Below are 12,554 nucleotides of genomic sequence, written 5' to 3'. Positions count from 1 at the left end.
GGGCGGGAGCTGCTGCCACCGGCTGCGGAGGATGGGCAGGGCAGGGCTGAGCTGGGCACAGCGGGAGTAAACCCTTCAAAGCCCCGTTTTCGCTGCTTAAATTAACAACATGCCCACGGTCTGTTTTTTAGGTTGCAGTGGCTTCCATTCACCTCTCGGTGTTTACTCCACGATCGGCATCTTCCTCAGGCAAACAAGGCTTTAGGCCTGAAGGTGAAGCAGCCACAACCCGGCCTCTTGTCTACGGTAAACAAAGTTAACGACAGAAATACCATTGGGCTCAACAGTGTGTCCTTCAGAAGGAAGGACTGTGTGATGGTTTCGTCTACAACGGAGAGGTGTCGGGAAGGATATGGAATTTGCAGAAAAAACCCCTGCAAAATGATCTTTTTGTTCCATATCTGATATTTTTCATATTGTCACCCCAGGTTTGTGTCTTCCCCAGACAGGTGGGAAGGCTGTTGGCAGTGGTGGCCGTCACTGTTGTTATATTTGCCCAATTATCCCATCATAAAAAAAACCAAAACATGGTGGAATTTGGGGTTTCAGGCTCTGTTAGGTCTGTGCTGTGCTGCTCCAAGGAGAAGGGCAGAGCACGTGGCCCAGACAACACTAAAAATCAGTCTGTAATGCAGGTGACTCCTGGGACTTTGACAAAAATGGTTTTACCACTAAAACTATGAAACAAAGAAACCCCAAGCAAACTGCCCAGTGCCAGTTTTAATTCTGTGGGTACCAACTCCCAGTGACTGATTTATTGGTTTCATATAAATCTCTGTGTTTTTAATGGGTCTTAAGTTGTGTTCCTGAATGTTTTTGTTCCCTTGTTTCAAATTATTTTTATAATGTGTCCATGAAAAAACCCCACTCTTATGTGATTTTCAGAGACTTTGCAGTGAAGGTGCTTTAGTACATCATATTGGCAAACTTAGGTTCAGTCCATTAATGCACCAGAAAGATGCAGCATAATCTGTCATAACTAATCCATTATCAGGCTTTTCCCTTCATGTTAGGGATGTAATCCAGCTGTCAAACTCACGGTCACTTTGTGTAAACTAATTTTACCATTAGATCATATTGGTTTTTCCATTTGATAGAGACTTGACTGAGGTTGGCATTGGTGGCCAGGGTGGTTTTAGCCAAGAGCTGTCAGACTGTCAGCTTTTAAAGCACACTTACTGTTCACAGATGTTCTCCAGGTTCATTGAGCCTTGGTGAATACAGAGACTAAACAGTAGTTTTAATAATTTCCTGTAAGGCTGCCAGTTTGCTCTTTTTGTAAAGCTTGCACTGGTATGTCAGTCTGTTTGATGTGTCTTTCATGGCCCTTGTGATACCTTTCTGTGTTTAATGGTTTTTTTTTATTTTTTTTTCTCTTTGCTTCAGGTTGAAAAGATGGGGAATGCTGAAAGCAATGCCTATCAGAATCACCTTTCCAGATTTCTTCCAGAGGAGCAGTCTGACATTGATGGACTGTTTGACACCTTATCAGGATCCAGTGGCTCAGCTGGAGCAAAAAATGCCAAAGCTGCAAAGAAAACTGTGACTTTGGCAGCACTACAGGTAAGACAGTCTGTTATTCATCATATATCTGGGATGTAGTGCATTGAACAGAATTCCAGAAATAAACTATAAAGATGTGGTATTTTTTAAGGATTGCTCATCTCAATTTAATTTTTCATATTCTGGGGCAGGATGGATATTTAACTTATTCTTGCAGTTTAACCAGAGTAGTGACCTTCAGGTTTGCATTTATCTCTTAAATTGCACTTTTGGATCCATTGCAGTTTTCATAATTCTGAAGTAAGTTAGGGTGTGTGGAAATATTTTCACAGAGACCTGAAAAATGGGAAGAATATTTTTATCCCTGGAGTCTGTAGTGTGGGATCATTTACAGATTGTCTTGAGAAGCTGTCACAAAGTCAATTTTTATTTGGTTATGCCTGTCTCCCTTGACATATCACTCTCTCTAATCTCTTCACTTGTACTAAAAGGAGAGAATTCAATTTGACTTGATTAAGCTGTGGCTCCCTGTTTTAGCTAATTAACATGCATTATGCTTCTGATTAACTTTGCATTCATTTTCTAATCAAGAAAAGAGAAAAATGAGTAATTGGGAGCCTTAATAACTTCAGCTAGTCAGGAACTAAGTGGCCAAATGAATGTGGTGGTAAAGTGCAGTTTGATGTATATTACACAGATAATGGAGTCCAATTAAAGCTCATTGAAAGCAGCAGGTTATTTTAAGGTGTTCAGCAATGCCTGTGCATACAGACCAGCTTCAGCCTTCCTGCAGCCTGGCTGGCTGTGAGCTGTCACCACTTTTTGGAGCACCAAGTTTGGAAATGATGTTCCTGCTGCCTGATTTTTCAGCAGTAGTTCATCCACTGTCCTTGGTGCCTGTTAATTGTTTGGGACCTGGCAGAAGTTCTCTTTCTAGCTTTGCCCCAGATCAGTGTGATCTTTGATGAACATTTGCCTTTTCCCTTTCTGCTTTTTTGTTTGCCAGCTTAAATTAAAATCTTTTGGAAGACTTCCTGTGGGTGCAGGGAGAATGGCAATGGCATTTCTGCCTCGTAGGTGACAGTGCCTCATGTCTGGACTGAGATGTGACAGATTTGATCCAACAACAATCTGGTACCACTGGCGAGGCCCCAGGCATCTGGGCCAGGACAGGCTGCGCTGCATAGCTTGGGAAGCAGGTGGAGCAGGAACCTCTTGATAATTTCATGAAGCCTTTTTAAAACAAGGGTTCTAAGCTGTCAGAGGTGTGAGTTAGATGGCTATTAAGAATTCCTTTTTTACACAACTCTTTTTTTTCACACCCCAGGCCCACTCTTTGGAATAGCTAGAAGCAAACTGAAAAAGTTCAGTGAAGTGATGGGATTAGGTAGGGAGTAGGCAGGTAATTCAGCAGTGTGAAGTAAAAAACCCTTGAGTATAATGTTTTAGTTGTGTTCCCTGCTGCCTCTCCCACTTGAGGCTCATAGAGGATTTTTAGAAAGCCTCTCAAAGGCAGCTGTACCCCCTGTGAGCATCCCTCCCTCGCTGTGGAGCACTCTGATGTGATGCTGTGGCTGCTATTTCTGCTGCTGGAATCAGTGGGAGCTGTGGCACTGACGTCAGTGCCAGCAGCACAGGGCTCAGGGTGTTGGATCTCTCATGCCCAGCAACAGCCATTAACAGCAAATAGCAGCAGCCCAGGTGGCTTCCCAGGAGTGGTATTGAACCAGAATCAGCAATAGCAGCTCCCCTGAGTGGAGCTGCAGTTGGGCTTTTAGGCACGTGGGGCTCCACTGATTTCAGCACAGTCCCCACTGAGTTATACCCCGTGTGGAAGAGTCAAGGCAGGTCCTCAGCACACCTCTGTGCACAGTGAGGACACTGGGTAATCACCCCCTCCTCTGTGCATGTACTCGAGGTGATTTATTTTTAAACTCTGTAATTATCTTGAACACTTTGAATCCAGAGTCAGATCTTTCCCACAGAGCTGTGATAAGTGATGATATATTCCAGCTAGATTTCAATTCAAAGGGCCAAACATGCAATCCACATGAATAAGTGCTGATTTTGACTCTCTTTAACACCAGGGATGCTTTTTAAAAATCAGGTGATCTGTGCTTCAATTAGTTGCTATGTAGGGGGAAATTTTCCAGGATTGTTTCTACACGTGTATGTGGGGTTAAACACTGCCTTGAGGCCAAAACTGAGATATGGAAAACACTCCACTTTGCTTTTAAGTGAGCTGCACTATCAAAAGCAGAATTAAAACACAGTTTTGAATGTTTTACTGGCAGAGCTGTAAACCTTTGCACCAGAGTTATCACCTAGAACCCTTTGCTAATATCCTATTAAGACTTTACAGTGTTGACTTTCCTGAAGTCCCTGGTGTTTCTAGAAAACAGTATCAACCTAATTCACTAAAAATATCACTATAAAAATAGAGATTTTTAGTTTTTCTCTTGGCAAAGCACTTCTTTGACAAAATTTTATTGCTGGTACTACATACTGTATGTCAGTACAGATTAACTGGAACACATCAGTTATTCCTCATTTGTGAAACGTGCTCTTTGCTGTTTCTGTCACTGCAGGCACACACCCGGGAGCCCCTGCCAGAGGCAATGACTGCTCGGTTGTACAATGGAATGAAAAGCATTGACCTGCCTGGCAAATCAGCTGGGCTCAGTGAACAGATTGCTAAGGAGCAGTTTGTCATTTTTATGTCAAACCTCTTAAAAGGGAACGCAGATGAGAAGATTAGCATCATAATGAGAATGATCGCCAAGAAGGGAGGGCCTCTGAAGGGCAAACAAATCCAAGAGGTAAACAAGCAGATAAATGTGTCTTGGGGGGACAGTAAGAGAGCAGCAGGGCTGTGGTTAAGAGCCAGCAAGGGCTGTGGTGTGGCTGGTACTTCTGGGAACTTTGTAAAATGCTTTCTAGAGCTTTCATGCAGGATCAACTATGTAACTTTTGAGGTATCAGGGAACAGTAATTCACTAGCAGCTCCTACACTGCAAAACTTGACCTTCCCCTCCCTCTTTCATTCTCTATTTTATGGAGGTGCTTTGTGAAGTAACATGTATGAAACAACTTGAAAAAGGATCCTTTTAAGGCCTATGATACTGAAATATCATTTCTGTAGTTCCTGACTTGTCATGGCAAGAGATGTTTCTGCCTTTGGGATTACAGCATCACTACTGCTTGACTTTATCCTCAGACAGAACTTTGAAGCTCCTGGAAATTTCACTTAAATACCAAAATAGTGATGTTTTAATCTTTTTAAGTTCACAGAGGATCTGATCACATCTGTAGTCCACGTACTGAGCTACAGGAAGGAGCTGAAAGGTTGGAGTTTGGAGAATACGAGGGATTCTGCAAGTGGAGTCAAAGCTTTGGCTTCTGAGCTGCTCTCAGAATTAAAGCTTCCAGGTAAGCAGCCCTGATTGAGCTTTCCCCAGAACTTGTGTAATCAGTGATCTCATGAGAATTTCTCTCTTTAGGTCACATCTTTGAATTTGAAGGGTGAGACCAAAATTTCAAACCTAGTGCTTAGAAAATGACATTGGAATTTTAATTATTTAACCTTACCATCTTTCGCCCCTAAATTCAAGTGAGATTTGATCTGAAGTCCTCGTTTGTCATGGAACATGTCTATTTTACAAATACCTGACTTGCAAGTGATAGGAATGAGCATCTAAATAATATTTATTTAAATAAAATTTATCATGTATTTTTGGCTATGTCCTTTTATAAAGCATAGGTCTGTCTTTGCACTGTTGTAATAACAGATCTTGCTGTCTTGTAAAGAACACTTCATGAGTTGTAGCTCAAAGTCTGTTTCTAAATCATGACAGCCCAATCAAAGAATGCCACAAGTAAAGGTTTCTCAGTTCTATGGTTGCATTTGTTTAAATTGTTTAATGTTGACATTTTACTGTTCCTGGCTCCTTTCCTATGTGGTTTTCTGTCCATTACAATAATGGACCATTATGTTTACACTTAAAAATCACCGGATTATTTTCCAGACAGGAGACTTACTCCTCTCCCTGTGTGTCTTATTCTTCAGATGGGACAAAACCCGTGGGTTCTCAGCTGCTGGAGACAAGTTTTGACCAAAGTGTCATTGAGGACTGGGTGTACCGAGTTCCCCAGATCTCAGTTTTCCTCAGTGTTGTCATCAGGCAAGGCCTCCACGTCCTGCATTCCCTCCCAGACCAAACCAATGACATCCTCAACCTGGTTCCTCACTGCAAAGGCATCAAAGGAAGAGGAGTTGTCAGTCTCTTTGACATCCCAGCCATCATCTACATCAACTCCCACCTGCCTGCAGAGATGCAGCACAAGTGGCAGCTTTTATTTTCCTCCAGGCTCCACGGGGAAAGCTTCTCACAGCTCTGTGCCCATATAGTGAACAAAGGTCCTTGCATAGTGATCATAAGGGACTTGGATGGTTTCCTCTTTGGTGGGTTTGCATCTCACTCCTGGGAGGTGAAGCCACAGTTTCAAGGTAAAACTTACTTTTCTTTCTTTAGTATCTCTGGTAAATTCCCTGGTTTTTGTACAGGCACAAGAATCCTGTCCCCTTAATGGATACTGTCCCTTTAATGACACAAAGTGTTTCTTACACTTCCAAGTGAATTTCTCTGTGACAAAAATAACACTAATTTTCAAAGAATATAAAACACACGCAGAGTTATTCTTAGCATGGCAGTCAGGCATGTTGCTGATTAATATTTATAGTTTTTTATTTGATAAGGCTTTCAAAATTGCAGGACTTACTGACCACAGAACAAGTTTTCAGGGAAATCTGTCAAGCCCTGTAGCTGCTTAGGTTGAAAATCAAATGAAAATGAATGAAGTAGATCACAGATGATGAATTAGTTTCTAAATAATTTGACCACAGGATGGCAGTCCTCCATCAGGAACACCTAAGCCTCCTCTTGCCATTTGTGCACTGTCTTTGTTCCCCTTGTAAAATCCAGCAGCCAGAGGATTCTTTGGGCAAGCTAAACTTCTTGTTCCCTTAAAACTTTGAGGGAGAAGAGAAGGTTTTTGAAGAACTCTTTGGAAAGAATGTTTGTGATGGATTTGTGAAAAAAAATCATGGGCTATGGGTATTTAATGTTGCTGGGAATCCTCACTCTGGCTACATTAGAAACTCAATTCATGTCCTAAATGAGTATTTGAAAATTACCACTTCAGACAGTTGGTATAATATTATTTTACACTGATTGCACATCCATTTCCTTGTATTTTTTCCTGATAGAGAAACATACATAGCTTACAGGGCAAGCACACCACAGGTGCCTCTGAATCCTGAACTGGACATGGTGAAAATTGCTTTAAATCATTGACTCTGAACTGATTTATCTATCAGTGTAGTCAGAGCTAGGGATGTCTGCATTCAGTTTGTACAGATCTGTCAGTTGGCCAGTTTTAGGTGATATAATGCAGTCTGAGGTAGGTGACATAGTGACATAATGTCCTAGTGGTGCCTCTGACTCTGCCCTTGATCACAGCCTGTAATTGCATTGATTTTTGTGACCGTACAGAGTTCACTGAGAGTAAAAAAATATATATAAATCTTGATGGGGGATCTACTGGCTTTCTGAGATGGCAGCCACTGTCTTTGAATTATTCAGCTTAAATTATTTTTTTCTAATTTATTTGTTATTGCTTGACCTCTTGTCTGACCTGAGGTGCTTCTCTGTTTGCAGGTGACAACAGATGCTTTCTGTTTTCTGTTTTCCCCACTCTGGCTGTATACACATACACAGGGTACAATGACCACTACATGTATTTAAACCATGGCCAACAGACTATGCCAAATGGGCTTGTAAGTATTCAGAAATGATGATTTGGAAATTGGATTTGTGGCTGGCGTTTGGAAATGTTTTGTGGGTTTTTTTCTTTCTGAGAGCAGATTGATTTCACTTGTTATTCTCTGAGGAAATGTGCATGCCTGAAGCAGCACAAAACAGTAATCTGTGTAACTGAGGATTCTTCCACTGGCTGCTCTCCCTGCCACAGCAACTGCTTTTGGAATTATGGAGGAGAAAGCCCAGCAGGATGAGAGTGCAGACATTGCAAGTAGCTGCTGCTGCTGTGTGATGACAGTGGCAGGAGCTACTCCTACTCAAATTCACAAATGAGCTCTCCAGATGCAGAGGAGTTTCTACAGAGCTACAACACACCACCTGTCCTGGAAATACTTCACAGTTTTGGAGCATTATGTGCCCATAAATTTGGGGATTTCCAGCGGGCTGGAATTAATTTGCTCTAGAAAAAGTGAACAACATCAAATTACATTATTGGTTTCTCTAGATACTTCCCTAAATGGAAAGGAGGCAACAAACCTGAGCACTGCCACTCTGTTTGAAATGGAACTGTTAATAGTCAATAAAGAAAAGCCAGGAGTTTAATTTCTGGCACAAGTGACAGATATTTGTATTCTGTGAAGCACAGAGGTAGGGCAGTATCACTCAGGTAAATTCTCAGTTGTATTCAGGAATAGTAGATGTGGGTATCCCCTTTTTTCACCTCTCCACAGAAGTGTGGCATAAATACTGACCACAGCAGCTTACTCTCAGGTTTCCTGACTTTGCCAGTCTGTTTTCCCTGTGCAGGATGTGTTTAATGTGCTGCTTTTCTCCACAGGGTATGGGTGGGCAGCATGGCTACTTTGGGCTCTGGATAGACAGTGACTATGGGAAGGGCCACAGCAAAGCCAAACCTCGCTGCACCACCTACAACAGCCCCCAGCTGTCAGCCAAAGAGGATTTTACACTGGATGCCATGGAAGTCTGGGCAGTGGGAGATGCCCCTGAGAGTGCAGGGGTAGGTGAAATTGTGAATTGAACCTGTGAAATTGTGTCCTGGTTGGAACAGAAGATGTGAATGCAAAGCTCACGGCTGCAGTTTTCTGTTTAAACACTCTCTCTGCATTGTAGTGAATATTTTCTTTGCCTGGCCCTGTGGTGCCATGTGTTTTGTAGCACCAAATAGCAGAGCTGTAGTGGAATTACTGAGGTTGCCACAAGAAAGAATATCAGGAGCCATGAGGTGATAGAGTCAGAATAGCAGTACTTTGAATTTTAAGAGACATTTTCAATATTGAGGAATGGTCTCTGGGAGGAACCTCCTTGGAGGGGCTCAGTAAAACCCAGAGTTTCTAAAAGCACTGGAAATTCTCAAGTAAAGTCTAATCTATGGTTCAAGAAGAGATCCAAAAGCTTTCTTTATCAGTAACTTTAAATTTACTATTGTTTTAGCATGAACTTTTGTGAATAGATTTATGCCAGTGTTTCTGCACATGGTTTATTTTTGGGAATGAGTAGAAACCCTCTCTCCAGTCTCCTCTATCCCTGCAATTTATTCTCTGATCAAACTGTCTGGTCTGTACAGTTTAGTGGGGTTTTAAAATTTATTTCTTTTTAATTTTTACTTCTTTTCAAATGAAATTCACATATCCTGACTCCACTGGACATGTAGCTCTAAGTAGAAACAGAGCAAACTGTTTACAGAATATGCTGAATTGTAACTGGATCTCTTTACAAACCTCACATCAGCACTTCAGACTGAGGTGGGGTTAACCAGGATGTCCTGGATGGCTTGTAACCTGAATAAACTTGAAATATCTCACTGTCATCTTAGGAAAAGTTTATGGCTGTTTTATGTAGCTGCAGCAGTAAAAATCATTTGATGTATTTGTGAATTTTGAAATTGGAAACACATCTTCTCCATTGTGCCAAGCATGCAGACCACATCACTTACAGACTTTTGAGTGTGTCTTCCCTGTAGCCTGATACTGACCCTTTAAATTGACTGTATTTTGTTTTGTTTTGAAGAAGAAAGGTAAGAAGAGTATCCTGGATGTGGATCCTCAGGCTCAGGCCTTGCTGGAAATGGCTGGGAAAAGCCGTCAGAGCGAGGGTCTGCGGGAGCCCGTGGAAGAGGATGAAGGTGATGATGATGAGAACTAAAGGAGCCACAGTAACATGTAAAAACTTCACTTTTGTTTTCTTCAAGTGCTGGTGATGTTCCTTGGACAAGATATTTTTTCCTTTTCTTTTTTCTCCTTGAATGTACCTAATTGTCTGGGACAAAGCTTAAGCCTTGTACTTGTGTAATATTTAGGTGTAAAGCACTAATCTGCCTGAAGGGTTTTGTCTGTGGAGGACAGAAGAATTAACTGGGGACATAATCATTAGGCATGGCTGAGCTCCAGCTGAATATGAATTTGCTTTCATTCCCCATAGATCATGTCTGCACACTGAATTAAAAGCAGCAGAAGTTATTGACAGTATGGCTTTCTGGCCTGGAGAATTGATATGTACATAGTTATATATTTATAAAACCTGTTCCAGACACTGATTAAAGCTCTTATACCTCAACTGCACATATTTATTTGCATGTAATGAAATTAGTCAGCAAAGCTTATAAACTATAACAATGTCTTACACTGCTGAACATAGAATAGTCCACATGATGCCATATGAAGGGTGCTATAAATCTGCATTGCTTCAGTTAAAGCATTAAATTTCAAGCTTTCTAAGTCAGATTTTCAGCAAGTGATTCCATGTGAGCTGCAGGATGTTACACAACAAGTTTTACAGTACTACACTATCCTTAGTGCAGCTCTCTTCATCTGTTTCTGCAGAAACTTGTCTGTTGCTTTTTAAACTTAGACCAGAATCATTGGAGCCATATTTATCCTAAAAATACCTCCAGCAGAATTCTCTAGAGAAGTTACATTCTTCAGTAGCCTCATGAGACTGGAGTAAAAGATCAGGCTCTAAAAAAGGTTGAGTAAGAAGCAGCCACACTTAATTGAGAATAGGATCTGCAGATACCTTGTGAAAGAAATAAAAATCAGGGTTATGTCTGTGAAATGTTTAAAGAAGACTGCAGTACACGTTATTTCCACATAATGAATCATTACTTTGTTATGGAAAAGGATCCCCACAATGTGAAATGCAGTTATTGGGGTTTGTGCTCTGTTTTGTGACTCTTCACCAGTCAGCACCAATTTTGTCAGGTCTCTTATACTCAGGACTTTTTCTACTTGAATTAGTTCCCATCTCTCAGTAATTATTAATTTGACCTTGCTAATTCTATGTGTAATTAACTTGTCAAAAATAACCCTTTGTACCAGGGGCTGCAATTTCTAACTCAGCAACAAGTGTTTGGTTATCAGTGTCTCTGACTGTCGGTTTTTCTCCTCCTGAGGAAAAGGACTATGTCCAATCTCCTTTGTCCTGGCATGAGTTTGTCTTCTTTGCAGCTTAGAGAAAAACAATAGAATTCTATAATTTCTGCTCATGTGGCCTTCCTTAAAATCCTTTCCCTTGGTGTTTTCTTGTATGAGATTTTTTCCCCCCACCTGTTGTTTTTGATAGGGAGCCAGATTTGAATATTCTGAACAATCTGCACTCGTGCCTTAACGTAGATCTCATTTGTGAAAATTGTATTAAACGACATGAATTTAGTTTTGAAAGGAGAGCATGAACAAATCACTCCAGCCAGGCATCCTAGGACTCAGCTGTGTGTGTTATGGAGTACCTGAACTAATGCTTGGGGCATTTACATGCTGTTTGTTGCAGTACAGAGAGTGCTGTGAAAGGCCTGGGAGAATGTCCTTTTATGCTGTACTTGCTTAGAGAAACCAGATAATCCCCCAAGTTTGTAGCACACAGAAAAAAAATAAGCATCAGAACAATTGCACTGATACTTTTGTATAATTTTCTTCTCTCTATCTATAAATAATATTAAAAAGATTAAATTTTACAATGTAAGGAGTAGTAAGTACATGATGCTGTCTGTAAGTGTGGTGATAGCAGCTTTTGTTTGAATATTCTCAAATTCCCACCATGAGTCTCAGAGGTCCTTTTCACTTAGCAGTGACTAAGCCTATTAAACACTCCCATGTAGATGGCATACAGGATGAGACAGTTGAATTTCTGCTGTTAAACATAAAATAAACAGCTAGGCTTTATTTTCCTTCCATTACAAGGCAGAAGCTTGTTTTTGATAACTGAAGCCATCTGCAAGGGTATGAAAAACCTGAATTCTACAAAGCTACTCTCCACCAAAAATATTTCAGTGGCCAGGTTTTCTTTGATTTTTAATGAGTATTAGTAAAGCTGTTTCTTTCTAGATTATGAACCCAAAATATAATCCTGTTTGAACTCTTGTGACTATCAGCATAGCACTGTGACCTCTGAAATTGTAGTTTTTTGACAAGTTTGTGTCTGAGACTCTTCCTCTTCATTTTGAAGGTGTTAAGCTGGGGCAAGAAGAAAACTGACACTGGCACTTTAGCAAATGTCTCAGTGAAGCATTATTTGCTAGGACACCACTGATCCAACCAGCAGATGGGATTATTCCAAATTGTTCTTTAAATGTAAAAGATGGGTTTGAGAAAGACTCAATTTTTTTTTAACCTGAGCCTAATGATTAAGAAATCTGGGCTTCATGCTCATGCACCTAAAAATGTCCAGCAAGCTTTTGTCAGCATTGGGCTTAGCTATGATCTGAACAGCTCAGTCTCTTTCGTGCAGTTTTGGCCCAGCTGCAAAACCCAACATCCCTGCTCTGTTCCTGACTCATCTTTATTCTCAGGCTCTTTGGAAATGAGTCCCTTTCCCATTAAATCCATCCTCTGCTGAGCACTGGGTCTGATCAGCCTTCCCTTCTTCTCCTGTCAGTCACACAGGTACAAAAACTGACAACTGAGGGTTGGCACTTCAGTTCCCTGCTCTCCACAATTTCCTTGTAAGTCTTGCTGAGTCAAGGCTGGATATCTGGGAATCCACAAACACTACAGATTGAAGGAAAAGAAATGCTTCAAGGCAGGTCTTTTCCACTCTTCTAGTGAAACATTAAAGGACGTGTCTAAATCACGAGTCTCACTCAGATACTTGTCAGTAACATTTTAAAATGTAGATTTTATTAATAAAAATGATTCTGATTTAAATAAATAAAATTTCAGTTTATGCACAATAGATTTTTCTGTACAGGTGTGAAACTCTTCTTTTGTCTGGGACTAGCTC

At 40.9% G+C, this 12,554-nt stretch overlaps 1 protein-coding gene across 2 annotated transcripts; it reads left to right on the top strand.

The window, feature by feature from the left end:
* Positions 1–40: 40 nt before the first annotated feature.
* On the top strand, positions 41–12,506 carry MEAK7 (MTOR associated protein, eak-7 homolog). 2 transcript variants are annotated; one of them, XM_005424761.2, is made up of 8 exons: positions 41–246; positions 1,387–1,563; positions 4,092–4,322; positions 4,788–4,932; positions 5,570–6,010; positions 7,221–7,339; positions 8,161–8,340; positions 9,351–12,506. In XM_005424761.2, the coding sequence occupies exons 2-8, from the start codon at positions 1,396–1,398 to the stop codon at positions 9,483–9,485; spliced, it is 1,419 nt and encodes a 472-aa protein (XP_005424818.1). In that variant the 5' UTR covers positions 41–246; positions 1,387–1,395; the 3' UTR covers positions 9,486–12,506. The 2 variants fall into 2 exon arrangements, with proteins under 2 accessions (XP_005424818.1, XP_030916010.1); XM_031060150.1 differs by having other exon boundaries at positions 123–246; positions 7,221–7,289; positions 8,245–8,340; positions 9,351–9,488.
* Positions 12,507–12,554: the final 48 nt, after the last annotated feature.

This window comes from Geospiza fortis, unplaced genomic scaffold, assembly GCF_000277835.1.
Source record: "Geospiza fortis unplaced genomic scaffold, GeoFor_1.0 scaffold102, whole genome shotgun sequence".
In the NCBI taxonomy this organism is placed as follows: domain Eukaryota; kingdom Metazoa; phylum Chordata; class Aves; order Passeriformes; family Thraupidae; genus Geospiza; species Geospiza fortis.
Note: the sequence above shows the minus strand (reverse complement) of the source record. Positions and strands in the feature narration are given on the sequence as shown.

Bases quoted from the DNA above. Each gene is read 5' to 3' on its own strand.
- MEAK7 (XM_005424761.2), top strand. From the start codon at position 1,396: ATGGGGAATGCTGAAAGCAATGCCTATCAGAATCACCTTTCCAGATTT. The intron at 7,340-8,160 runs GTAAGTATTCAG...TTTTCTCCACAG, and splicing joins AGACTATGCCAAATGGGCTT to GGTATGGGTGGGCAGCATGG. The intron at 8,341-9,350 runs GTAGGTGAAATT...TTTGTTTTGAAG, and splicing joins ATGCCCCTGAGAGTGCAGGG to AAGAAAGGTAAGAAGAGTAT.